The 27,993-nt window shown below is 42.6% G+C and overlaps 1 protein-coding gene across 1 annotated transcript; it reads left to right on the top strand.

Annotated features, from left to right (window-relative positions):
- The first annotated feature begins 4 nt into the window (after nt 1-4).
- Nucleotides 5-26,461, top strand: pasi2 (Protein). Its single transcript, XM_084601692.1, has 7 exons — nt 5-211; nt 611-740; nt 4,135-4,229; nt 7,371-7,463; nt 9,142-9,204; nt 16,873-16,953; nt 21,366-26,461. The coding sequence occupies exons 1-7, from the start codon at nt 95-97 to the stop codon at nt 21,513-21,515; spliced, it is 729 nt and encodes a 242-aa protein (XP_084457818.1). The 5' UTR covers nt 5-94; the 3' UTR covers nt 21,516-26,461.
- The last annotated feature ends 1,532 nt before the right edge of the window (nt 26,462-27,993 follow it).

The following is a 27,993-nucleotide window of genomic DNA, read 5'->3' on the forward strand; positions in this document are numbered from 1 at the left end:
ACCGCTTCGATATCAACAACAACCTCGGTAGCTCCTCGTCCTCGGTGTGGTAGACGTTTGTCGTTTGAAATACCTGTGTTGGAATTTCGGCATAATGCCGTCAGTACTGGACAGGTCCCGGCAGAAATGGTATCATCGGCGTCCGCTGCTAAGAACAGCGTACTTTACTGACCTGCAATATGGGAGTTATATCTCTGGAATATATTCCATCGTAAGTCGATCGTCAGTCAGCTAGTGCGCTTTGGGTGTGTTCGGTTCGAAATCAGTGGTCGCTCATGCGTTCAGAGCTGCTGTGCAGCCGTCGATCCCTCTCAACAGTGGGGAAGTCTACACCTATGTCATATGGGTGGCTTTTTCGCGATGAGTAGGTTAGATGTAGTTATGATGCTGTTGGCTTCTGTAAACTGGGTCATCTGTTTGAAGGACCCATATTTATTTGTTCACTATATGACATACTTTCTGAATTACATCAGCGGCGCATCCTGTTGGCACCCCATTTCGAATTGCATGACTTCTGCGAATGTGTCTAAAACTCAAGTGAAGGGCTCTAAAAATAACTATAGTGTGCGCGCGATACTTCAGATTGTTAATTCAGTTTTCTTTTCTTTAGGTCGAGAGCATCTTCATGATCACACTGGCAATCTTTGATGTATATTGCCTCGCAGAGGCGTCACCTGGATCGACACATTACCGCTACTTTGGGTTCAGCTTCTTGTTTGTGTACAGTGGCAACCAGCATGGTAAGTGATCTCACGATGATTACCACAATGAATCAATGTCATGCAGAAGATGTACAGAAGATGTTTCACGCATTGGAGCGTCAATATTCTTTGTGTCAATCGGGCTAGTTTTTAGTTTTTCACTATGTTCCAGCCGTCATCGCACAAGGCACCCAGCAGGACCAAAAAGACCCGGCACCCTGTGTATTTTTTGCCTTCCTTTGCTTTTAGGCTTTTAGGGGGCTTTACATGCAACTGCAACTTTTGGTAATGTTCACCTATTTGCAATACCTTGCTGCATTTAATGGAGCTCATTCTCATCCGTCAGTATTAAAGCTTGTTTATTAAGGCGAAAGCCTTTTTTTGGCTCATGGAACGAAATCCCGTGCGCGAGATCTGTCATATTCCGCGAGATTCCGCGAGTTGCTAGCGTTTTTGCCATCTGCAATCTCACACTTGAACCCGCGCTAAGGAGCGCTACTCCGACAGGAGCGATGGTGTACCATCCAAACTCACACTTGCCGAAAAAAGTGCGTCAGGTGCTGCGCCTTTCTTTTTTCTCGTGTAAACCAAATTATATGTAGCACTGGAACACTGATAAGAGGCAAATGATAGGATAGGAAGGGTAGACTTTCATCATTTTCCTCTTAAGAGACATACGTGTAAACCAAATTATATGTAGCACTGGAACACTGATGAGAGGCAAATGATAGGATAGGAAGGGTAGACTTTCATCATTTTCCTCTTAAGAGACATATAAGAGACCCTTTAATTTTTTTCATATGCTTATGCTCAGGCTGGTACAAGTATTTAGCACTGACATACAGAAGATGTACTTTGAAGCAGCATGTGCAAATTTATACCACATTTATTTATTTATTTATTTATTTATTGATACTGCAATCTTTTTTTACAATACCTTCGCAGGGTGGGCACACAATATGGAAGTACATCAGTGCTGGAAACAACACAACGATCTTAAATATGAACAACACAATTGCAAAAGTACAAACGAAACACAGGAATGTAGCGGTACAACAATATAAAAAAGTTAAAGGTGGTTTTCAAACCTTTTTAGTGAAGTTTGCGTTACTGCATCATTAGTTAGACTATTCCAGTCTGTAATGGTTCTGGGGAAAAAGGAATACTTAAAGGTGTTAACTCGTGCGTGTAATGGTGTGACTGTAAAATCATGCCGTTGTCTAGTGTTGTACCCCGAGGAGAACGATATAATGTTGGATGTTTCAATATTGTACTGGCCTTTGATTAACTGAAAAAAGAACTTTAGGCGACAGATGCGGTTTCTGTGAGAGACTGGAAGCAAACCACTTTGATTAAGAAGAGCAGTGATAGATGTGCGGTTATATGAATTGTAATTGTTATATGACATAACTTACCTTGTATGCCATTCACAGTGAGTAGCACACACAGCTTGATAATGAAACAATAGCTGTGCAGAGGAAGTAATAGTCAAAATAACTGCCATGAAAAAAAAAAAAAAAAAGTCAAATTTCCTTATAAATGTATTTGTTTTACATTGTTCATGGCAATGCTTTTGTGATTCACATGTTGCTTGGAGAAGTTAGGGCAATGATCCTGGTAGATCATTCATGCCAGTGTTGTTGATAGTATTTAAATTTTGACAAACTGTGTGTGGTGTACCTCAGTGGGAGTGCGTATGCAAATTGTGTCTCTGATCCCTACAGGCGTTTTTTACCCGGCCTATAACTGCGTTGATTTTACCCGGCATGTATTATGTAAAAGGGAAAATACTTTTCTGTTACAGTCACTTCTTACATGAAGGCTGTTATCCATCTTTTGATACATTGCTGTCTAATAGCTATGCAGACATAACTACAACTAACCTCAGACTACTGCTGCCTCAGCATCAAAAATTGCATCCACATTCTTGCAAGTTGCCGATAGCAAGTACAAGTTTTACATTTTGCACGGTAGAATCAGGTGCACTTTCCTAAAATCACAACCTCGGCATTTTCTGCAGCTCTCTTTTATTACTGTATGGAGCGTTTTCCTAGATGCCCTGAAATTAAAGTACTCCAAAGGAAACAGTTTGTAATATTGACACACAATCTCTTGCTTCATGAGGCAAGCTTCCCTGCCTTTGCGTAGACCTGGGACTCTTAGCACTGTTGTGACAACAGCTGCCGCTCTTGCTTGAGAGGACTTTTCAATAGCCTCATGTTATGCCTCATAATACAGGACAGGTTTAAGTTCAGATTATTTCTACAGGCAGCACTGCATTGTGCGATATCACAACAATTTATGGCACTGTTATACCCACTCCTCGCTTCATTAGCAAAACTTTGAGGCTTGCGTTAGGTTGTCTCAAGCATTTTGTGAAGGAACTCGTTTTCAGTTGTTACTTAAGCCAATAAAACGTGTGCACAAGTATTTTTGTGGAAGCGTTTTTGACATCATTGCTATGTCACACAAAGAAGCATTCGCAATGACAGGCTGAGTTTTAGTTTGCTGTATTGTTGTTTTGAAGTAGTTTTGCTAATTATATTGAAAAACAGTTTTAAAGCGAATTTCTTATATGTCCCATTACGACAAAGCCTGCAGTTGTGGTCGGCATTGCAGGACAAATATTCCTCTCCACTTTTGCCATCTTGATGGCTCTCCGAATTGGAGACGGAGGCGACCACAGTAGCTTCAGAGCAAAGAAACACAGCTCGAGAGAGCTTCAGAGTGGAGGGGGTGGGAAAGAAAAAAGAGACGCGGAGGTGCCCCAGCAGATGGCTGTGGAATAATTTTGACCACCTGGAGACCTTCGACGTAGCACAGTGCGCAGCCTTTTGCATTTTGCTTCCATCAAAATGTGGCCACAACGGTCGCATTCGAACTTTATTACTTTGCGTCAGTAGCAAAGTATCCTAACCACTTAGTTACTGCAGCGGGCAGGGCATAGAGAAGTACAAAAAAATTGGGCTGCAGACGGCGTTGGCAAAGAAAGAGAGTTGGTGGACAGCGTGCATAAAGTGGGAAGCATCGGAAGAGGGCGGTGCATGGGAGGCAGCAGGTGCCTGCGTCAGACCATCTGCTGCATGAATTAAGTGGCGCTAGCACTCGCGTGATAGCTGTTTTAAGTATCTCTTTGAAAGGTTGTGCAACTGCGTGTCATCACATGCACATTGAATGCAATACATGCAAAAAGAACTTTACTGCATGCCAAAGTGCATTGATACACATAAGCAGTCTTAAATGCCTCTACCAAATTTTGTTGTGGCTGAAAGAGGGAATGCTAAGAAATAATGTAGCTATCACCTTAAAATGTAAAAAAAAAAAAAAGAAAAAAATCCCCGCAGTTGTTTTAATGTCAACACTTACTTTTCCTGGTTAATACTACATGGTGATTGATCGACACTCTATTGTGTCCTTTTTTTGTTATTTCCAGTTCGAAACCTGCTGATTACCGTTTCTGTGATATCATTTGCAATAAGCATTGCACTTCTGGTAACCTCTGTCATGATGGTCATGGCCTTGAGAAAGGTAAGAAATTTCATTTGTTCCTTCAATACTACTGGCAACCTTGTGGCTGCCAAGGCAGGAATGATTAATGTGAGTTGCTCTAATTAGGAGTTTCATCGACTGCTATATTGACAGTTTGGCGATCAAGGTCAGATGGTTGCAATTTAACCATATCTCTGATTAGACATTTCGTTTTAAACCAAAAAGTGCTGATAAAGTTATACTGAATTTTTTCCCTGATATTGGGTTTTAACCGACATAGGTCAGCATTTCTGGCAGGTATCTTCCTTTTAACTGGCTGTGCAGTACTACCAATTGCAGTAGGTCACAGGAGAAAACTATGAAAGTGCTGGAACGGAATGCAGTGAGTCTCCTCAGAAATGAGCACAGTGGTAGTGAGTTATGAGACATTGTAGTTCAGAAGACTTTTCCTCATAGCTAAGCGCTGTCAGCTAGCTAGTGCCGTCTGTTCAGACTTATCGCCGGCCTAGTGCTGTCACCTCATTAAGTATATGCCATAAAATTTTGAGCAAACGCCCCTACCCTTACTAGGACCTCCTTTATCTTTATTGCTAATTTCGTATTTTCATGCCATTACGAGAAAGCATCCCCTCAATACTCATCTCTCCCCACTGTTGTCACGCACTACACCCAAGCAATACCGACCAGCCCCATCTAGTCCAAGAATACAATTGAATCTTAACTATTAAAGTCAGTGTAAACAAAAACTGCACCCTGATGATGCCGACTTACGTGGATGTGCACATGCCCAAAGCCCCAAGGCTGTAACGGAGGGCGTCGGTTCACCATCACGAGCAAGACATGTGATGAACGCGCTCCAAAGAGAAGGTGGCCGTTGTCTAGGCTGGAGCTAACACCAGAATAAAATATAGGATGATCGCTAACATGTTTATATGGCGTTCCAAGAGAAAATAGCTGTAGTGGTGACAGCAGCCTAGTGAGAACACTCTGCGTATATTGCCTCTCCCCCCCCCCCCCCGCACACACACACACACACACACTTTGCCAGTAATTTTGGCTTGCACAAAGAGGGGAGGGGGCTTGCTCAGAACTTCACGGTAGTTTTAACACAAGATAGCACCCCTACACCGAAAAAAATTTGGCCGGCTTTACCGTTTGAAGCCTCACAACTTCAAATCATGAGCGTGCATTTGGCAGGCTTTCAGCGTAAGAGCACCCTGCCGTGGTGGTGCAGTGGTTAGGATGCTCGACTGCTGTTCCCAAGTATTTGGGAGCAAGGCGCCCGTGTGCTGTGCGATGCTAGTGCACGTTAAGAACCCCAGGCGGTCGAAATTTCCGGAACTCTTCATTACAGCGTGTCAAGATCCACTAAACTTCATTGTAAGAGCGTTAATTAATATCACCATGTCATCAAAAATTGAGCAGCATCATCGGCATTGCGCAGTTCAATGCTCGCAGCTTCGAAAAACCACGAGCATGCCTCTGGCAGGTGACATTGCCGGCCACTGATAGGTCCAAGGTGCAGTGGCATGCTGGCACTTATTTCCATGCCTGCCAACCCTCCTGATTTGCTCAGGAGACTCCCGATTTTCAAGCAAAAGCTTCACTACGACATGCATCAGCCAAGGTTAACCTGGCAGGCCACTTGACCTTCAGCAGTGCAGAGGTCACGGTGTGGCTGTCTTAACCATGGTACCACATATGGTGTACCACCACTTGACCTTTGGCGACAGATACAGTATTACATGTTTCCTCTTATAGTTGACAGCGTCCTCGACACCACATTCTCAGCAACTTAATCACTGAAAAACCATGTCTTCTCATGTCTAAACCTAAGCCTAACAAAAACAAAACCAAGCAAAATGACACGTTTGCTTTGCCTAACTAGGTTAAAGCTGGATTAAATCTCAGCCTTCTTTTTACTGAGTTTCCCAATTATACGACCAATGCCCTGATTCTCCTGATAAGTGGCTTCTGCCATTGCATTGTAATCGTCAACATCACCATCAGAGGCTGCAACAGAGGTGTGCGCAGCGGCGTGGTGGTCGTTTCTAGTCGTTTCAAGAAACTTCGGATGTCCCCCCCTCCCCCCCATGCAAGCACAAATAAAAATCTCTTGATTTTTGATCTCACCAGGTTGGCAGACGTTCGTTAGATGTGGGATTGGTTGTCAGGCATTGTGATGTCATGAGACCAGATGGCATGGTCCAATTGGAAGCAGCTACTAACTAGGGCAGTGGCTTTCATAAGGATGGGTTAGGTGGGAATTGAAGGCACAAAATTCTTGCACCTCTTGTTTGAAGCCACACCACCTCAAAAAATCGCGAGCATGCCTCTGAGAGCTTGCATGGGAGTGTTCACTTCTTTGACTACAAGGCTATGATGATCTCATTGAGCTTGAAGTTTGTCACTTGCAATGCTGGGACATTATACGTACCGGTTTTGATGCATACATTGGGGAGCTTCAGCCAGAGTAGCGGCTAAATTTATCTATTTGCGACTCTCAGCCTGATCTCAGCTCTCCACATCGTCGCTTTATTGACATCCTTCCACATGTGTATGCAAAGGGCAATGTAGTAACAGATGTGTCTAAACTGTCTGCTGCATAAGGAAAGATGAGGTATAAAATACTAACTCAAGTTCTTGATTTCTCCAGAAGGGGAAGGCATATGGTTTGCTTGCTGGTATGTGCATGATTGCAGCACGAATAAATAGTTTGAAATTTTTATCATATTTGACATTTCCAAGCTTATCTTAGGTTATGCGTTTCCTTTTCGTTGAAGTTTGCTTTCATCAATCACCAGCACAAATCTGCTCTGCCGCTGTAGTCATCTGCTTGTGGTGTCTGCTGATGTATGCCGGGTAGTGGCGCTGTATTGCGCTCTGTGACCAGTCACCACAGCAGTGCAGTGTTGTGCATTCGCGTTATGCTCATCTCAGTCAGATGTACTATACTCTTCCATGGGCGGTGACCAGCTAAAAGTGTGGCACTGCACAATTGCGCAGAAAGCCTCATGCTCCGTCAGCCGAAGACGCCATTAGTGTTGCCCTTGTTTTCTTCCTTTGAAATGCCTTGACCGTGTAAAGAGTGCTTTCTTTTATGTATGGTCAAGCATGTGAAGTGCAGTGTATCACAGAGTTCATTCATAGAAGCTGACTGAGTATTCCAACTTTTTGCAGGAGAAAGAGGCGAAGTTCCGCCCCTGGTTGTTCCTAATGTTCGCGTTCACAGCGTGGAGATTCTTCGCAATTATTTTCCGCTCTATTTGCAATGTAAGTATCTCTAATCATATTTAGCATTTACCCAAGAAAAGACAGTGCAATATGTTCGTGGTAACCAAAGGAATGAAAACATAGCCAGATGCAGCTGAGAGTCTGGTGTGATATTAAGTTTGGAAATGCCTGAATGGGATGGCTGTGGGCAATATAGGACAAGGTTGATCTAAGACCATCGTGGAAGCCTTTACCTTGCAACAGACTATCTAACAGGCAGCTATGGTGAAGTTTACAATAAAAAAATAGTTAAATATGCGTAATTTCTTGCTACATTGTGTGTTTTTTTTTTATTTAACGATTTGGCTAAGTGAGCAGCGACAGCTGACAGGTTTACATTATGTAGTGTTGAGCAACATGGGTGTAGAGGATACAGCTGCTGTCCAGGAATGGTATTGGTGTGTATATTTTAATGCAGGTTTTCTGAATCAAGAGTGTACTGGGGACCCATTGTGGGCCAATTAAATGTATGAGGCATCTTATGCTTTGTAAAGGTGTCGAGGGCAGGGTCATGGTAACATGTAATAAATATATGAATGGGGTGGTTGATTGTGGCCAGGAAACAAGAGTGCTCATTTAAAGAACCTAAAAAAGAGGCAGATTTCAATCTTTTTTACAGTGAGAGGGAAATAAAGAGATTTTCTTTAAGATTAACAATACAGCGTACCATGGTTCTGTACACATACTGTGGTCCCGGTATGTAATAAAGGTACCCGCGTAGGCCAAATCATTCTTTGGCTATTCACTACTAGTATGCCTTATACGCTAGGACGTGTAAAAATCCAATTTCAACCTCCCCCGTCTCCTACTCTGTCAGCATAGCTGCAAAAATTATGATCTCAACATTAGCAGCGATAAGAGTACAAACTGGAAAGGAACAAGTGTCTAAGCTAGTAGCATCAGAAACAGGGTGCACTATGGATCCGCTCTATGCCAAGGTGAGGTGCAGCTTGCAACATAATGCACAGCCATTTTGTGGCATCATTACTGCTAATAAGCAAAGGCTTTCGAATGCTGAAGGTGCTTGTGCCAACCACCACTTGAAAACCACTTCCTAAGAGAGGGCTCATCATGTGTAATATGTCAGCTAGGATGGCGTAATTACAGGCTTCCTCTAAAGTTTGATATTGATATCACAAGTTTTTGAACAGTTGGAGACAACGGTACAGAGTTGGAACCTGGATGCACAAGCATTGCGATGTCTTTACTTTGGCCACTTACTGTTTTCCTGTTGTGATATGCAGTGATCCCCAGATGCAGTTGCTGTATTCTCAGTGTGAGAAACAATGAGAAAGCGATTAGAGTCCTTTAATCAGGGGAATGTATTAAGAGCAATTGGCAGTAGGTGCAGTGTGGATGCTAGTAAAACCTAGCCAATGAAAATAAAATATGCTGTCACTATTTGTTAAAGAACCCCAAGTAGTCGTAATTTCCGGAGCCCTCCGCAGCAGCGTCCTTCATGGCCTTAGTCGCTGTGGAACTTTAAACCCTACAAACAAACCAAGTAAAAGCTTAAGACAATTTGGATCTATGCGAGTTCCTTGATTTCACTCATTCCCAAACTGGTTTTACTAGCACCCACACTCTCGGGACAGTTCAAGTGCGTTCATCGATGTTCAGCAGTGGACTGCATTGCAGATCATTGTGTGTGACTCTTATTGAACTTTTTTCCCCTCAGGACCTCTATTACTCATACCATCAGGCAGTGCTCATTATCTGGATTCTCCTTATTGCAGCCAATGTAAGTTCCTAACTTATTCTTCTTTCTCTGTCTTTAATTCTAATTCAGTTATATTAGTTTCAATTAATTCTGTTATCTAAAAGGAGTTGAATGTACCTGATCGCACCAAAGGAGTCTGTCAGCAAGCCAGGGCAGGGAAAATGACTGACTTTGCTGTGAGATTCATAAGAAAAGAGCTGATGACCACTGACACAAAGGAAAGCATAGGGAATTTTTCTTTGACGTTGATCAATCTGAATTAATAATGTAATCTTGCAGATAATTGGTTAGAAAGTAGACGATAAAAGAACCACTTGCTGTCAATGGGATCCGAAGTCACGACCTCTGAATTTCATGTCCAGTACTGAGCTACTGCAATGGCTGTTCAGTCTTGTTTTTTTTTTCGGGTATTGATGTTACATGTAACCTATCCAAGATAGTTTTCGCTAGTGCCACCATCCTTCATGCTGAACCCGAGCTGAAACTTGCTCCACGACGCTAGCACTCGTTCTTTGACGGATCGGAGAGAAGTGGTACAGTAGAACTTCGTTACACTCACTCTCAAGGGATCCGAAAAATATGTCTCTTGTAAGCTAGGTCTCTTGTAACCAAAAATTATAAAAGCACTGTGTTGATCAGTTTACTGCACATCAGCATATAAATGCATTCACACGCATTAACAGGAAATTGTTCAGGAAAGCTTAAAGAAGTTATTCATACTAGTATATATTTTTGTGAGTGCAGAGTGTATTCCTTCCCAAATTCTGAGAGTAAAGCACTTCACTTTGTAAGCCTTCCTGTTGTTCTAATACCTTTGAAGCACTCCTACATGCTCGGCACCCTCAGATGCTGACACTTTTCTTCTGAAATGTCCTCGTAGTCATCCTCTATGGCACATGTGCCATTTACTTGTGCGAGAATTGCACTCTCTCTAAGCTCTTCGGGAGCACACAAGATCCACATCTGCAGATACGAATTCCTCAAAACAATATGGTACCTCAGCAGTCTCTTGGATGCTCGCCCAAGCTTCATCTTCAAGGAAGCTTTCCACAGTATCCATATTTGGACCTTCTTACATCATGTCACCACGTTTAAAGCCTGCATGTCTAAAACGGTTTTACACAGCGTCATTTCTCAGGCCATTCCAGACACCTGATATCATTTGAACAGCAAACTTCACATCAATACTATTGTACAGTCTTGCTGCCTATAGAGCAAGAGGCGTTCTACCAACCTTGTTTTGTACAGCAACTTGACAGAGCGCATAATGCCTTTGTCTATTGGTTGAAGGTAGGGTATGAAGTTTGGAGGGAAAAAAGGTGCTGCAAGAAGCATTGTCCACAAAGAAAAAGACGTCAGGATTTCGAGCTTTCATCTTGTGATCAAATTTTAACAGCGAGGAGTTAAAAATGCTGGATGCCATTCATGCATTTTGATTAGCTTCCTAGGTGACAGTAATGCGATGCCAGTGGCTGAAACAACGGGGTCGTTTTGATTTTCCAATCATGGGGAGGCACTCCTTAGTTCCTTACATATAGCAACAAAAAAGATGCCGATATGGGACAGAATTAAGGTAAAATAAGTGCTAAGGGAATCTGAAGTGCAGCATGTACGAGTTGGTACGCTTCAGCTGCATTGCATGAGCACACCTGGGTTGTGTCTCTTCTAAATAGTGAAGATTTTACTCCAGGGACCTGGAAAAGGTGTCCTTAGTAACCGAGTGTCTTTTGTAACCATGTCTCTTGTATGCAATGTTGTTAACATGGCAGACATAGGAAAACCAACCAAACCATTTTCAAATGGCTCTTATAAACGAGTGTTTCTTGTAACGAGATTTAACTATATTACATGCTTACGGGCTGCTGACAGAGCCCGTGTGCGCGGGTGCGCAAAGGCACTTGCGAGCCGGTGCAGCACGTGCACACGGAGGAGGAATGAAGAGGAACAGTTGCTGAGAGATGCATGCAAAACCGGCTCCTTTCGCGAAAAAAGGGGGCTTCTAATTTTTGTATTTTTCAGTTCCTTCGATTACAAAGAAGCTAGTTGGAAACATTCTTTTTTTCTGTAATCTCAGAAGTGAGAAATTACAATGAACTGGTAGACTGCGACTACTATGCGCTGCTTTACAGGTCCTGAAAAAAGAGCCGCAGACATTTTCAAAGCTTGCACGTTGACAGACCTTGCATTATTTAAAAAAAAAAAGATCTAATGTGAGATGCAAAAGGTAGAAGGTTTGAAGGGCTCGAGGTGGCACCTCTTGTGTTATAAGGCGTAAGAAAGTCAAGAACAATGCGGAAGCCGCGACATCTCTGTCCCTGCTGTTCAGGGAAAGGAAGGGTGCAGTCTCCTGGTGGAGATCCATCATGCTTTGTGTACGCAGCGATGAGGGCTCCGGGTGGTGGTTAGTAGAGCAAATAAATGACAAGACTGCGGCTTCCCTGTGTGGCCATTAGCTTGGAAGGGACCCACTCAACTCTTTTAGGCAACAATGCCCCCCACAAGGTCAATGGAACTAAACATTGCCACCCAATATTAACCACTCACTTTAGCGAGGTGACAGCTACACAGGATGTTATCGGTGCCATACAGTGCCTCTCTTCGACATAGTTTAGGACATGTTCCTGTCGGTGGAACGAAACTTGCCACCTTCCCCTTCGATTCATGCCAACAATGCCTGGAGAAGTTAGTTTGATGCTGCTGTCCGAAATCGATGACCTATCTGCCTGTAATGGTGAGTGGTTCCTAATGACCTGGGTCATTGACTAGGAAGCTGAAGGATGCCATACTTGCTCCGGTTTTCTGACTCCATGAGACGAACAGCAAGGACATGCCTGACGACTTTTGATGCAGGCGGGGACACTTCTCGCAGGAAATCTCAATCTGACAAGTTCTGCAACTAACCTGTGCAATTCCCTAGCTCAGTTATCCACTTGAGTGAGAGGGCAATTTTTGACCTTGGAAGCAGGATTGGCTAGGAGGATAGAATGATTGGCACGTCTGTTGTTTGAGGCTGACTCAGTTCCACGATGGCCGCTGCTCCGTCCTGGGCAAACAGTAGTACGAGATATTGTTGTGTGTTTACAGGTCATAACAGCCACTTTAACAAAAGGGGCCAGCAGCTGACAGTCAAATTCTACCATTTCTCTGACAAGTAGTACTAAAAAGCGCACTACAATTATTCGTTGTAATTTTTCTTTTCTTGGAATGCGACGGTGGCCAGACCTTGACAAAAAAAGGAGACCAACAACCACGGGCACCGAAACAAGCACTCGAATGTTGTGTGGTGCAGACGGCATGACCGCATGCTGCACGGAGACCTTTAACAGCTTATTTGTGAATGCAGTGTCAAACTTTCCTTAAAGCACTGGCAGAGTCGCGGGGTAGTAAGGTTAGTAACAAACTGGGCATGTGGCACCCTTTATTAACATACATATACTGATGAAACTTCAAAAATTAAAAAAGGAATTAATAAAAATGTTTACTTATTTTTTATAGTAAACGTTTATTTCACTTCAGATTTTGGAATCACCCTTTTATTGGTGGATATGTAAAGGACCATGGAAAAGCGAGGAACCGGTTCCCTCTCTTATTTGAGAGCACGAACATACTGCAGAAAGTGTAGCGGGAGCCATGCAGGCCACTATAATTTTGCAAACTGCAGTTATGCACTGCAGATTGAAAATTTTCTTTTCGGTGGGCTGAGTCTGGGTTGTCTATGTCTATTTTGTGTCATTGTGCAAGTCGTTCAAGCTGTTTTGCAAGCACTAACCAGCTAGCCCACACTTGTGTTGTTAAGAGTATTATGCGTTGCGTTCATAAGCCAGAAGGCCTCTGCCATAATCAGCTGCAGTACCTAGCTAGACACTTAAGACACCACAATGAAAATAAACGCTATTTCGATAGCCTTGTTTCTATTACAGAAGCACAGCCTACTTGCACTCATCGGGGTTTTGCATTGGGCAGAGAAGGGATTGCAGTACACATTTTAATCCAGCTAACAGAACATTCATGCGGTTGTCTTGCCAAAAGCTCGTCAGTTAATGAGGGCTGTTCCAGAGTCCTCTGTGCAGTGGGACATATATTATCTGAATCGCAGGGGGTCTCAAGAAATACAGTCGTGCCCCGTTAATATGACCCCCGTTAATATGGACGACCCGAATTATGGACAGTTTTTCTGGGGACGATACCTTTTCAATGTATTTATGCCTCGTTAATATGGACACTCGCTGTCCGGACAATGGACAGGGGAAGAATGCACGCGCCCCACTTGGGCCCATGTATTTTTGTCTCGTTAATATGGACAGAGCTTGAAAAAAAAGCAGAGTAGGCCGAACGCAAGTTAAAGAAGGGCGCGCCGCCCGCGAACCTACGCGACAGCCGATACGGCGGGATGCCTGAACGAGTCCTGTGGGGTTGGAAAGAACCAAAGCCGGCGTGTCGCAGTTTTAAGGAAGGGGGGAGGTGGGGGGGGGGGGGGGGGAGGAGCGTACACAGCAAACCGAGGGCCAGCGTAAGAAAGACCCCAAAAGGGGGAACCAGGAGGCTTCTGGGTGCAGCGGAAGTGCCGCCGTAGTCTGGAAAACAGCAACATGTGGTTGCAATAAATTCTGCTGAACGTAAACGGTAAAAGCGTAAAAAAGAAATGAGAGGAAGAAAGACAAGTGCCTACAGTGGCGGTGGGAACTGAAGTTTTCTTTCCCAAAGCACAATGTGTGTTCCATGAAGCCGTTAACGCTTTTCGGTGAGACACGCTCACAAAGTACAGCGACAAAAGAGGCGACGTACGAACACGCAACCCGGACCGGGCGTCCCGCCCTGGACGCGCTTCCCTCTCATGCTCCTGGTTTTCGTCCTTGTAGCGCTGTCGAACGGCCAAACTTTGCACACTAGGCGGTCCGTATGTCGGCTCCGCTTTGAGTCAACGATGCGGCCTTGACAAGGTCTGAGCTCTTCGTAGTCGGCTAGCCGTCGCTCTGAACTGTACTTCAGCTTGCAGTGTTTGTTTTATGGGAACACATAAAAATGGCGCCAAGAAGATGGGATGTTCGATAGCCCTCTGCATAGCAGCTTGCCAGCTTGACTCCTTCGCTTTCTTACAGAAACAGTACAAGGCAAAAAAAGAAAGAATCAGAAGAACGGAAAGGCAGAAAGGTTAACTAGGCAAAAAAGTGCACAGCATCAGGAGCCTGTAGCCCTGAACTTGAGTCTGGCTTTTGGCATGGCGGGAGTTAAACGCAAAAGAACAAAGCTGAACGTAGGCGCGAAGAAATTTGTGAATACAAGCGGCAAAAGCCATCTCAGTCAATCCAAGCTGCGAGGGACTAGTATCGACAGCTCAGCTGTTTCCTCGCCTCAGGAGAATCTCAAGCAGCTGCTTAGCGGCTACTTAGCTCAGTGAAGAGCACATTTTGGAAGTGGTGGTGAGTAGAGAATCAGACGCTGATTCATCGCCCAGTGAGGAGTTTGTGAGCGAAAGTTCGACCAACACAAAGCCCAACATCACGGGTGTCATGGTAAGCGAGTCGCTTCAGGCTGCACTACAATTTTTCGAAGACAACAATGACAAGGATAATGCACTCAAATGTGCCGGTGTTCTGTGAAATTTTGAGTCCAGTGCACACCGTTATGTACAAAAGCAGTCGTTAATTACAATTCTCTTTTCTCAATAAAATCCTTTTTGTTTTTATTCATGACTCGTTATTATGGATGACTCGCTTTATGGACAGTTTTGGTCGGGAACCAAAGTGTCCATATTAACGAGGCACGACTGTATGTATATCTGAAATACACCTACGCATATTTTCCTCACTTGCACCCATGTGCTTTTTTCAGCATGTCGCTATTCTAGGGGTGTCTGAATGTCCGAAATTGCTTTCGGTAGCGATTGCTATCTAATTCGCACGGCACATATTGTATGTACTATGTCCCATCGGTGCGAATGTTTGGAAATTACGATAATTTTTGTGCACCCAAGCTTGCAGCAGCTATCGCAGACTCCTAATGGCATTCACTGGTTGCTACATTTCACAAAGCTCACATCAGTTGCTTAATCTTTGGTGCTGTGTTCATGTGTGGTAATGCTAGTTAGGCAAGAAAGTGATGCTTTGATGGCATCGAGAGCAGGCGTGTGGCACTAGCGGGTGAGATACGTGGTGCAGAGCAGCACCTCATACCGTCAGGCCACGGTGCAATCAAAGAGTGGCGATGAATGCGAAGGAGGAGAACTGGTGCCATGACTGTGATAAATTTTTCGATCACTCTACCATAAGAGATGCGGCACCCGCAAAAAACTTATTGGAAACATTGCGGAATGGAAAAAGCACACGAGCACTGCTATGGTTCCTTCGTAGCGACCGCTTAAATTTTGATCATGGTTTTAAAATCTTGTTATTTCAACCCTCGTTAATTCAAACTCAGAGCCAGGCCTATATAAGCCTATGGCATCGGTCGTTTGTTATGTCTGACATGGGTGGCCTCGCACCGGTTAATTAGGACGTGGGAGCACATTGAAGTACGACTTGCGCAGCCATCCATCACTGAAATAGTCCTTCCGATTCTGAATTTATTGAGGCAGGGGTGCCCACACACTTCGTTCATGCTATGGCAGGCCAGTGCCTCCTGTTGACAGGGCTTTCAGCATGAGGGGTTCGAGTATCCTCCTGCTCCTCTCCTAATCCATCCCCCGAAATTTGGTAAATGCATAGTGTCCACGACGCCGAACTACCTTCTAACGCGTAAGCACTTCTTGCTTGAATATTCGCATTTCTTGCAAAAAGAAATAGTATATGTTTCAACTGCAAAATGCTATCTGCAGTATTGATCATAAACAACAATGTCAAAAAAAAAATAGAAAGGAAACGTACATAGTTATGTAATAGGCTAGCGCTACCACACAGTCCTTGAGCGGGAAGGGAGTGGTGCTTCAGGCACTCTATTAAAGGAGGCACTGGGCAGGCATGACAATGGTCAGAGTCCCCCACTTATGAATACAGCTCAGCTGCATAATTTTGGTTTCCTTTACTTTATGCTATCCCACGACTGTGACCAGGTGCACGCATCGGCAAGTTGTGTCGTTTTAAACGCTGATTGGTGCGTCATCTGTCTTTTATGTTTATTTAGTGGTGGCATCACATATTCTAACACCTACGTATATTCCCTTCACTTGAATCTGTGCGTTCCTTTCAGTGCGCTGGACCTGCACGGTGTTCACGCGTTGTTCAGAAACTGTACAGTGAAGCACCCTCAAAATGTGACGGGGCCATTTGTAAACAGGCACCACTTCTACTGCGTTGCACTGCGAAGAGGGTAGCGGCAGCCTTTACAATTTCAGTGAAGATTTATATTGACTGCATGCTCACAAGTACTTCAAAATGCTAATATTGCTTCTACAAAATGATTATGTTTCTGCTCCATAGTTGCTCCAAAACCTTTTTTGGCCATACCCATTCCTGAATGCTTCCAGAGCACAGAAAAAAGAAAAGTTTTGCCGAAGAGGGGGCTTTGCAGTTGATTCTGCTGATGCCAGCACTTCATAGTTGCCCGAGGAGAACCTCTTCATTTTGTATAAATGTCGAGGTAGCATTTGGTATTGGGCTGGAAAGAGCCTTTCCTTAATGTGGGGAGTGAATCTGTCACTTCGTGCAGGCCTAGCCATTAAGTATTGTCCCCTTCAATTTCTATTCCGTACAGGTATTTGCATGGCTCATCGTATACTCTAATTACCAGGAGTTGACTGACATCACCAGGCTTGAGGACATGGCAAAACTCAAGGTAAGAAAATGCACAAAAAGAAAAACCATTTTTGCTAGATTGGCTGAGCTTGGCTTGCTGCATCAAGCAAGCACTGCACGGTGCATTATTTTTTTTTATCTTGTCTTAGAACAGCCTCACAAGCTTCCCTGCAAAGAATTGCCACAGCATGCTCGCAAAGTGCCATGAGGCGACAAATTCTTTTTCTTCATGAAGAGTGTTTGCGTTATGATCTTCAGTTGACTTATTTTGAGCCCCTTTAGAAGTAGAGTTTACTTGCGCCCAGGCTGGAGAAACCCAATGCTGTGGATTGCTCCAGGTTATTTTGAATCGCAGACGTGTTGCAGACATGCGTGTGTAACAGTGCCATCTGGTGCACTGCTGAGCATGGTAAATATTTGGCCAGGTGTTCAATGCACCTTGCTTTTAGATGTTCATGAAACCCATTTAATGTAAAGTCAAGACAGGGAGAGAGAAGTAGAACAGAAAGGCAGGGAGGTTAACTAGGTGATGCCCAGTAGGCTACATTGCACATGGGAGGGGGGGGGGGGGGGAGCAAAGGGAGGAAAAAAAAAAGTGTGGCAATGGAATAAGATTTTTCCGGGCCCTTAATCCACTAAGTTAAAGGTACAAACGGCGCACACTTAAAGTTTATAATCCTGTAATCAACCTCAAGAATATATAAAGCACGGTGCCTTGATGCCGCTGACATGGCGCTGCTAGCTTTCGCGTCGTTCGCACCGCAGGGTTGCTAGGTTGGGCTATAAATAGCCCAACTCACTGTTTTTGATTGAATAAATACAGTGCAGTCCACTTATAACGATACTGAGGAAACCTGAAAATCCAGTCGTTATAACCGATTATCGTTATATCTGGACCGGCGAAAAAAACGAAAAGCCCAACCACGTATTTTCCCATGTATGTAGACTTGCCTGCTGACTAGCAATGAGTCAATCGGGTTGAACAACGTTAATCATCATAAAGAGCACTAAACACTTTATTACAGTATACATCAGTAGCCATAAAATAATGTATACTTAAAGAAGTCGGAAATTGGCGCTCGCTTGAGCAGCAGCTGAAGCTTGACAATGGCTGTGAGCATCGCTTCCAGTAGCGTGTACGCTGGCGGCAGTCCTTTTTGCGTGCACGAAACCGATTAGCGACTGGATGAACTGCACGGCATTCCCCACCCTTGATGATCATAAAAATCATAGAGTGCGAATGTCCGTATTTTTTCACGAGGCTTCCAACCTTGAATCCTTGCCAAAAATCCCGATGAATCTGCCGTTTCATCTCGTGAGCTATCGCGCCGTCTGTCAATGTGGTCACCGCCATCTTCCACGGACGCAGAATTCGCGATGGCGATGACGATACGGCCGCAGCAGCACCCTTTGCGCGACTGCAACTGTGCTGATGATAGGGTTCATTTACTTCTGTTTTCGCCGCATATGTCGAGTTTTTATGTCATTGGCTTCTTAATATTTTATCTTTTATTGGATATTCAGTCAAATTTTTTGTGGTAAACACCTATCAGGCGGCAATAAAGCTATCGTTGTATCAGATGTACCACCGATAATTGATCGTTATAGTATCTGATTTATTTTTACATGGGGCAATGGAAAAAATGAAAAATCTCAAGAATTTGTTCGTTATAAGCGATATATCGCTATATGTTGTATCGTTATGAATGGACTGCACTGTACTTCAGATAATCACTGGTATAGATAATGCATGTAATACTTGCTTTCTTGTTGTTACACTTCCTTGCTGCAAAACACCTTCAAATAATGGACAGGGAAGGCAACAGCAAGATAGTAGTGGCAAATTGATTTGTTCACATAGCTGTGCTGATATATTGGCTTCTTGCTGAGCCACAGATCTTTTAGAATTGGCACACAGGGGCTCCAAAGTGCTCCAAATCGCATGTCAAGCTGCTCCAATGTTCTCCAAAGTTCATTTTTTACTGCTCCAAAAGTAGCTCCAAATCGCAGTTTGGCAGTAGCAACACTGAATTGGGAAAAACTGGAACAGTTTTGTTTAATTTTGAGTCATTTTGAATTGAGCTGCTTGAAATTGATTGGTTGAGAATTATTTGTGATGTCTAGCTTGGAATTTTTTTACTGCCTTTTAGAAATTTGGCAGGTATCTCGTTGCACCCTAGGGTGCTAGGTGACTTCAAGTTGTCAATAAGTTTACCTATGTCTTTGGTAGAAATGGAAATTTAAGGCATCTGGCTAAAATTAACACTGGAATGGTTGGGTACATTAAGGACTGGTTGTTGAGTAAAACAAGAGCGGCATGCATTCATAACATCTACACAACAAAAACTAGGAACGTGCGAGCCATGTTAGTCAGGCAGAATAATATTCCGTGTCGAGTTATGATTTCGTAGCAGGATCTTCCAGAATTTCTGGGGGTTAGTTCTGATGATATACAAGTCACTACTGATCTTTATTTATTTATTTTTTTTTTCCTCAAAAGGTTTGTATAGCTCCGGAGCCATTTGAAGTACTTGCCCCATTTTAAATCAGACGCTGAACTTTAGACTGCCTGAAAATTGCCTTTTTTTTGTTTGCTTGCTTGTTTGTTTGTTTACCAGTCGTTGAAGAGCATTGAAAAACCGATGCTTAACCAGCATCTCCGTGAATACAGACAAGAGGCACATGTGATTCCGTTAGCAATACTGTTTGTTGCTCATATAAACTGTTCGGGAATGAGCAGATTTGCTGAAGCGGCAAAAAAAAGAATCCAGTTTCTGATTAAACTCGAAAAAAATCCAACGCTTTGCGGCTTGCTTTATCTTCAATCGGCATAGACGCCACTGCTTGTAGAAAGAAGAAAAAAAGCACGTCTCAGATTCTTGCAGTCACTATATTTTTCTCGACTAGGTAGCCAACCCGAAAACCATATCGCCAAAGATTCCACGCGACCCTCACGCCATAAGCACAGCTTCTGTCTCGCACCCATTTCTGTGCACCGACATATGTAAATACTCTTCTTTACCACAAACAGTTTTTGAGTGGAATGCCCTACCCCCCAGTTCCCAATTCTTTCAACCTCCTTGGTTGATGTACTGCAGCTGTTTGGTGCTGTGCATTGTGTTGTTTTGTCTCATTGTGTCATGTATTTGGTGTGTTTTTCGACATTATTGCATAGATTGTATAACTGGTTGCTCTTGCTGGCCTTTTCGAGCTTGTTGGTGTCTGGTATACTCTCACCTATGTACTCTTTCTCTCCTGCTTGGACATAAGGCATATCCGCAGTATTTCATAAATAAATAAAATAAATTTGTGTATACAAGCAGCTTTCATGTAACTGATTCTGGGGGCACTGTCTGGTGCATATCCGCGAAACAATTAGATAAGGTTATTGAGGCAGGCATGAACCATACGTTTTTAACTTTGAGGACAGTTTGTGCAAATGTTTTCTGTGATCACTATCGTTAAGGCTGTCAAGAAACATCTCAATAGTCTGCTCACTCCACCCCTGATCATCGCACCTTCAAAAGTAAAGCAGTTAATTGTTCTGCAGATAGACTTCATCAGGTGCCACCAGTACCTCGTGTACAAAAGCTGCTTGTTTTAGGTTGTTGAAGTTGCAGGCAATGAGGATTTCTTTGTAATTTTGATAGAATTGTGCGCATACGTATTAAAAAGATTGGCGTTCTCTTGCTAAGTGGGCAGCAAATTTCTGTGCAAATAAGTAAGCGGCTTAACCGAGAGAACCATTTTATGGTTTGCATTTAGCACTACATCAGTCAGTAGTGAGGGCAACATGGTCTGACTTGCTTGAATGTCAACTAGCATGTATATTTTAATAACTAGTGTCTCAAGAGGTGCCGAGTTAAGTCTGGGTAAAAAAAAAACAGTTTGTCAAATACACGCAATTATCATCAGGTTGCTCAGAGCAGGCGACAAGGCAAGTAAAGCTAACGTGCCTCAAGAGGGTAGGTTAACTCTCCTGGCCAGCTCTGCGAGGTACATGTAAACACGGCAAAGTAAAGAGCATTGGATTAGCGGAAGAAAAGAAAAATTAGAGCTTGCTTGTTAGTGGCACGGTTGCACCTCCAAAGGCAATGGCGGTGTGCTGCGATCTTGGATGCCGTCTTTTCATGCTTTCACTGCACTGCTCAAGGCTTGGCATTGCTGCCGTTGCACAAGTCTTGGTTCGCCAAGATCGAGTTCGTGCAGACAAGCAGCTGAGCTTGCTGTGCCTGACGCCTTAGTCGACCCGCATCTGTCATGTTTATGTGAATAATGCAGGAGGTGCGATTTATCTCTAGCACTGGGGAGCATGTTTACCACGTTTTCTATAAAAGTGCTTCCTACTTTCCTACCTTTATTAGTCTGCAGCTTTTAGTCATCAGTTTTATTTGTCATGGTGACTTTTTGTTTCTTCATTCATTCATTTGGGACTCTCTGCTTTCTTTCCAGCTTGGAACTCTGAGCAGCCTGAATGCATCACGATCAGTTTCTCATCACTCCATCGACTCCATGAAGAACTCCCACAGCATGACACCTCACAACATCAGTTTCCAGTCGACGACGAGTGCCAAGGGTTCACTCTCGACTGCCTCAGCCTGAGAGCAGCCTCCAAGCCTTTTTCATGTCATCAGTAGCACTAGGTGCGTTTTTGTTTTTTTTCGCCAGCATTTGGTGCCTCATCCACTTATGTCATCTCATGCTTTAATAGTGGTGTTGCCTTTGATGAACAAGCAGGCATAGAGACACTCTGCTTTTATTTGAACTTGAACAACTTGCCTTCATTATTACAAGAACTCTGCCACAGTAGCTCGGGGTTAGGTCGCTCTACTGCTGATCCTGAGGACGTGAGTTCGATCGCAGTCACGGTGGCTTTACTTCGATAGAGCTGAAACAAAGGGCGCTTATGTGCTGTGCGATGCCAGTGCATGTTACGCCAAGTGGTTGAAATTTCTGGAGACCTCCACTACATCGTCCCTCACAGCCAATGTTACTGTGGGACACTAAACCTCATTAACCAACCCAAACCATCACTACTCTGAGAGAGAAGCAAAGAAAACTTTGGTGTCCTGGCTGGCAGTAAAGAATTGGCCAGTGATGTTATTACCATGATATGCACACGTGTTGTTGACGGAAAGCTATTTTGCAGACGCTCAGATTCTTTTTTTGTTGTTGTTGTTGCTTTTGTAGACTCCTCTGATACTTGTGCAAAGCACTTCACCTAATCATGACTACCTTGCATTTGAATAAGCACATTACGTGGCATTGCAGCCTTTTAATCCACCAAGCCATGGGTTCAAGAAACGCAAGACTTAGCTTTGTGAGACTGCCAGTTCTGATATGCCCAAAGTTTATACAAGGGCAGCATTCTCTATTTCGAAGCTGTATTAATGCATATTGAGATAGTATTATTGTCCTCCTTTAGTAATGTAGGTTACACAGATGCAGCTTGAGCCCACTCACCTTGCTGTTTGCACTGTAAAAGCTTGCATTTGTTATACGCAGCTGGTGCTTCCCTCAAATTCGATGTTTACATGATTGAATGTTTTTCCCTGTTGTGAACCTCACGCATTCTAAACAGGGCCCAACACAGTACAGACAGACTACTTTGTCCATGGGTAGCTCAAAATTGCTTTACATGTTAGATCACAAGCCAGCCTGTATCAGCAGAGTTCAAACAGCCGGAACTTTTATACAGTGAAGCTGTACCTTTTAAGGAAAGCTACATTGGTAAATCGTGTGTATAATTGAGTAGTTGAGATTGAAGGTTGCCAAAGACCTTGTGAACAAAATTTTGAGCAGTAATTATGCACTATGGAGCACTAGTTATCATCTTACCTATAATGAGCATAATGCTAGCTGGTGCACAGGGATGTCCGCTGGAAATAAAGGGTGTTGAGCTTATGTGTTGACAGCCATTTCCTTTCCAGACTGTAGCATATGTATTACTTTTATATTTTTGTTCCTTTGGCACTAGGCTGAAGCTTAGTTCATAAAACAGCGGTGGGTAATGGAGTTGAACAGAGTTCTGCTGCCTCTAACTTTTTGTGTAAAGCTTTTTTTTTTTCTTTTTTGGTACCATAATTTAAAGTTGTTACGTCTAGAGTTGTCAGCAAGTTGGAGAATATTTCACTTTTCTTGAGAAACAAAGAGATAACACTGGTTAAAATTGATCTGAATATTGCTGTACAGTTGTAAGAACACTGCGTTTACCTTCAATTTATGATTTTAGATTAAGAGAGCTTTTTTTCTTCAAGCCCTGAGCCTGGGATCATCACTTCTGCCAGGCCACTTCACCAATCAAACTAATCCAGACAGCTAACATTTCTTAAGGTGAGGCCAAATATGTCAAAAATTTAAAAAGGCAGAAGCATTTGTCACTTGCTTTTTGCTGAAAGAAATCAAGCCTGAGTATATTTCAGACAAGGATATAATTAGTTAACATCTAATTGCGCAAAACTATGTTGTTACTGAGGCTATTATTTAAGTTCTTACTAGATAAAACCTGGTTTGGCCATTGGTCCTCTGTATAACTTGGCTGTGGCGCAGTATACAGTGAAACTTGTATAATAGTACCATTTAATAACAGTATATTGCATAAAACACTAACCGGGCCATTGTTGCGTTTCCTATGGCAGAGTAAATTTCTTATAAAAGACTGCGACTTTCCAAGTCTTCTTTAGTGGAGTGGTTCATTATTAATGTTTCCAAGGGCGTGCTTCTCCTAAAAAACACCTCTTGGAGCTGGTGCTGCTCCATTGCTGCATAGGTTATGTGCATCATATGCAACTCTGGGTGTTACTGAGCTTCGCGTGTTTTGCGAGCACGATTTTCTTATTTCTTTCCACCGTCACTGTTTCATCAGTCTTTCAGACTAATGAGATTTGCTTCTGGAAAGTGGGATTCGTTTGGAATGCGACACGAAAGTATGTGAAGCTCCCACCGATGTAATGATGATCGTGGCATGTCGGGATTTGGAGAATTCGTGCATGTCCATGACACAGTAAAAAAATTTCACCAATGAGTCGATTGTTTCAACTGTCACCTATGCTGATAGTGACGATCAGCAGGAAACTTGTGGCCTTAGTAATGATAGACTTCATTTTTGCTGCCCAGTTTATGGGCACCCCGCAGAGATATGTGAAAGAAATATCGTGTGAATCGGTAGAAGCTGGCTGGTACAGATTTTTTTCTGCACAGGAATCAACATTTTAAAATATTTTCCTGTCATTAGATGCTTTGAAATCTGTAATTTCTTCTTCATTATAACAGGGTTATGAAAAAAAAGATCTGCAGCTATAACAATAGTGTTTCCTTGGCACTTCGATATTGCTATAAGTGGGTTTTACTGCTCCATGACATGCAACTTTGCTGAAGTGTGCCTATAGTGGCACAGTCTACTTGCTGCTTCCATATAAAACCAGGCATCCCCCCCCCCCCCCCCACTCTCCCATAAACCTCATTTTGATATGTTTATTTGAAAACCCCTAGACAATCTCATAACATGCTGATATGGCACAGGTTGAACTTTGAGGCTCTTGTGTGTCGCCCTTTCTAATTACAGCTGTCGTGGAATAACTGCCGTTGAGTATCGCAGACACGCAGTGTAGAAAATATATTACCATTCCTGTTTCATGGTTATGGGGCTGTTATAACTATATAGTTATTATCAGAATAGTGTCATTATGATTGCACTGCAGGAGCCATAACTCTGCAGTACCTTTTTTTTTTATATATAGAAAGTTTTTGTATCTGTCGCTACTAATTAAATAAACACATTGATGAAACAGTGTTAAAAGAAATGATGGAATGCTGCCTTTGTGAAATCTAAGGGCACAAAATGCTCTTAGGAAGTTTAGGAAAGCTAATTTTTGAGCATTTTTTTAAAGTGATAGTATGAGGTAATATCTCATTGTTATTTCATGATTATGTGTAAGGCCTGGTGACGTACAGCTGCAGTGGTAAGTTCTTTTGACATTCAGCAGCTTGCTTTTAGCTTTGTCTCACACAGTTTGTGTATATAAAGTGCAGTGGCAAGACAGTGATGATGAAATCTGGAGCAGTAATCTCTCATGCTTTCTTATCCTGAAAATACCAAGGTTGTTTTTATATCCTTTTTCTTTTTGCACAAGTGTACCTTGTTACTAGCAGGTGTCAGTTCTGGTACCTGGATACATGACTGGTGGAATTTTACCGCAAGTAGGTTTGCCATGTGTTCAACGCTTAGGAAGTTTTTTTAGATCTTGAGACTTTTATAAGGTTAATGAAACTCCTAGAAACCTGAGCGTTCAAAAGCAAGATCCAATGTATTGTCTAATATTGAAAGACAGCTACTTGTACATCCCTTGATTTACATTTTTTGTGCTCTGTATAGTACTGCAATTTGGAACAGATTTATTTTGTCATTGATGTCGGCATGTTCTTGCTGTCGGTACTAGAGAAAGCTCCATATGTAGGATGCATGTAGGTTGGTTTTCTTGCTCTACAAGCTTACAGAGCTGTGCGGTGTGTATGTACGATTTCACAGCTGGGAAAGCAATTTGCACAGCATCAGCTTGCAGATTAAGGCTGTTGATTCTATACTCTTTCTCGGCATTCTTCGCAACCTTGGCGTGCCTGATGCTGTCACTGTGGAAGCATTTTTAGGAATCTCAGTCTCTGTTTATCGTGGTATACTGATGGGCTATTGTCCAGTTTTTTTATGGCAATACCAGCTTCCTTGTGCCATGAGGGGATGACATTGCATGTCTGCTTTTAGCACGCTTCATTACTGAGCTCTCTCGCAGCTTCATCACATGATGCTAATTTGTAGCTGCGCAGCTCTTATGTACACACGACCCACCAGTGGCCCACAATGCATTATACTTGTTACATAAGGGTTGTAAACCATTTATGACCTATCTACATTTGTTAGGTCGTGTAGAGACAGTCTCACAAAAACTTGTGCTGTCTGGGCTGTTCGGAAGAACATTGATCTGAGCATAAAACAAGTCTATTTTTGTACATGCTCTTTAGAAGCAGTTGTAGTTAGGGGCAGCTCAACAAAGAATTGCAACTGCCCTTTAAACAAAGCCCTCCAGCCAACTCTGTTGACAGATTTCCATGATGCTATCATTATATAGGCCTCAATTAATTAGAATGCTAGCCTGACAGAAGATTAAAACCATGGAATAATTTAACATGATAAGCAATTAAACAACAATTATCCGTGATGTCTGAAAAACTGCTTAATGCTGTTGGTTGGAAGGTCTCCTTTGATAGGCGTCTCCTGCTTTGTTCTCAAGCTGTATCTAACTGCAGACATGTAATTGCTAACAATGTTATTGACATTGTAGCAGGTGTGCTCGTTTTCAGTTCTGAAATATTTTCCAGAACTGTTTTCATTCTATATTTTTTCTTTTGATGTGATTTTGTTTTATACTTTATCACATTCCTAATTATTACTACATATTACAATTTAAATCTTGCTTTTTATTTAATGCATTATCTTCAGCCTTTCGCTTATCTTGGTAAATAATCAGTGGTTATTTTTACAAATTGTTGCTTTTCACATCGAACTCTTCAGACAGTTTTACCAGTTTATATGTGTATCATGGTTTAAACCAAGTTATCTTTACTTTTAGGCTTAATAACTTGAAGTAGTTCAAACCTGTCACATTCTTTTCTTACCGTCATATTGATGTCAGTCCTAAGTGGACTATTGAAAAAACAATGATCTCAGGTTACTTTTTAGCTATTGCACCAGCATTTTTCATTGAACATATTCTGGTGTAATAACTCTATTTCTAATGAGGATGCTTTACTTGAACCATTTGATGAGAAACGGAAACATCTCTCAGTGATACTAACAAGCTTTTAATTTCAATTCCTCCAAGCACAGCTTTGTAATTTTAAGATGTTTACTTGAAGCTACACATTCCGTCCATATTTGCTGTTTATACAAGAGTGCTGAAGCCTTCTATGATGAGCACTGTTGCTAGTGTTGTGTGTACTTCAGAGAAAGAAATGTATTTTTAACATGTTTACCTTGTTTGCAAATAAATATGCAATTTCATCACTGTGTATATATGCTTCATTTTCTCTCTTCATTGAGCAAGTTTTCTGCTTTTCAGCAGTTGCTGACAAACAGGAACTCCAAGTGTGTACCGCAGAGAAAGAAATGTATTTTTAACATGTTTACCTTGCTTGCAAATAAATATGCAATTTCATCACTGTGTATATATGCTTCATTTTCTCTCTCCATTGAGCAAGTTTTCTGCTTTTCAGCAGTTGCTGACAAACAGGAACTCCAAGTGTGAAGAAGCTAGAGATCCTTCTAATTGAGTGTTGAAAGCTATGCTTCTTTAGAAAGATACCTAATAAAATGTTTTCAGTTAATTGTATGGATTATCGCAGGATCCTGGGAATCGACTTCCATGCAGTGCTCTCAGCTAATTGTGAGGCCTTGTTTAACTGCTACAATGGCAGTCACTTCCAGCTGCAGGTAAATACCAATCTGTGATGTAAGCAAGGTACAGTAGTGCTGCTGTCAGTGGCCAGGCCTGTGGTGGCAGCAGCTAGAATTTTGCCCCACAGGAATACATGTCAACAAAAGTTCTAAAACCCATTTGCTGATTTCACAGTGCACTTGTAAGGTCTTCCCTTAGCTGGTAAAAACCTTTGCCAATCCTACGGGAAAATAAAATATGAAATGCCAGCTTGAACCTGATGTATTGTAATGCGTATGCGCTTGGAAATGTTAGGCCTGAGTGGAGATAATAGGCAGCATTGTGACCAGTGCAGTCCATAGACATGTCTGTGCACAAAACTGTCGAAAGTAATTTTCTCATTTGGCAGTGACTCTATGAATGAAGGTGGCCATTTGTTAACTGATGGTACTTTTAAAGAGGCAAAAGTGTGTCGAATATCATTTTGAAAGAGATACAGTTTTAAAGCATTGCAATGAATGTATGCTGCATTGTCAGTTATTTCCCCTAATAAGCGTTGTAATTGTTCAACTAGCTAGAAGTTCCTCCGAGTCCGACAAGTTTCTTGTTTAGTTCAACATGCTTTGGTATGTGCAACATATGGTAAATAAAAT

This window comes from Amblyomma maculatum, chromosome 4 (genome assembly GCF_055883805.1).
Source record: "Amblyomma maculatum isolate TAMU_Amacu chromosome 4, ASM5588380v1, whole genome shotgun sequence".
NCBI classification, from domain to species: Eukaryota; Metazoa; Arthropoda; class Arachnida; order Ixodida; family Ixodidae; genus Amblyomma; species Amblyomma maculatum.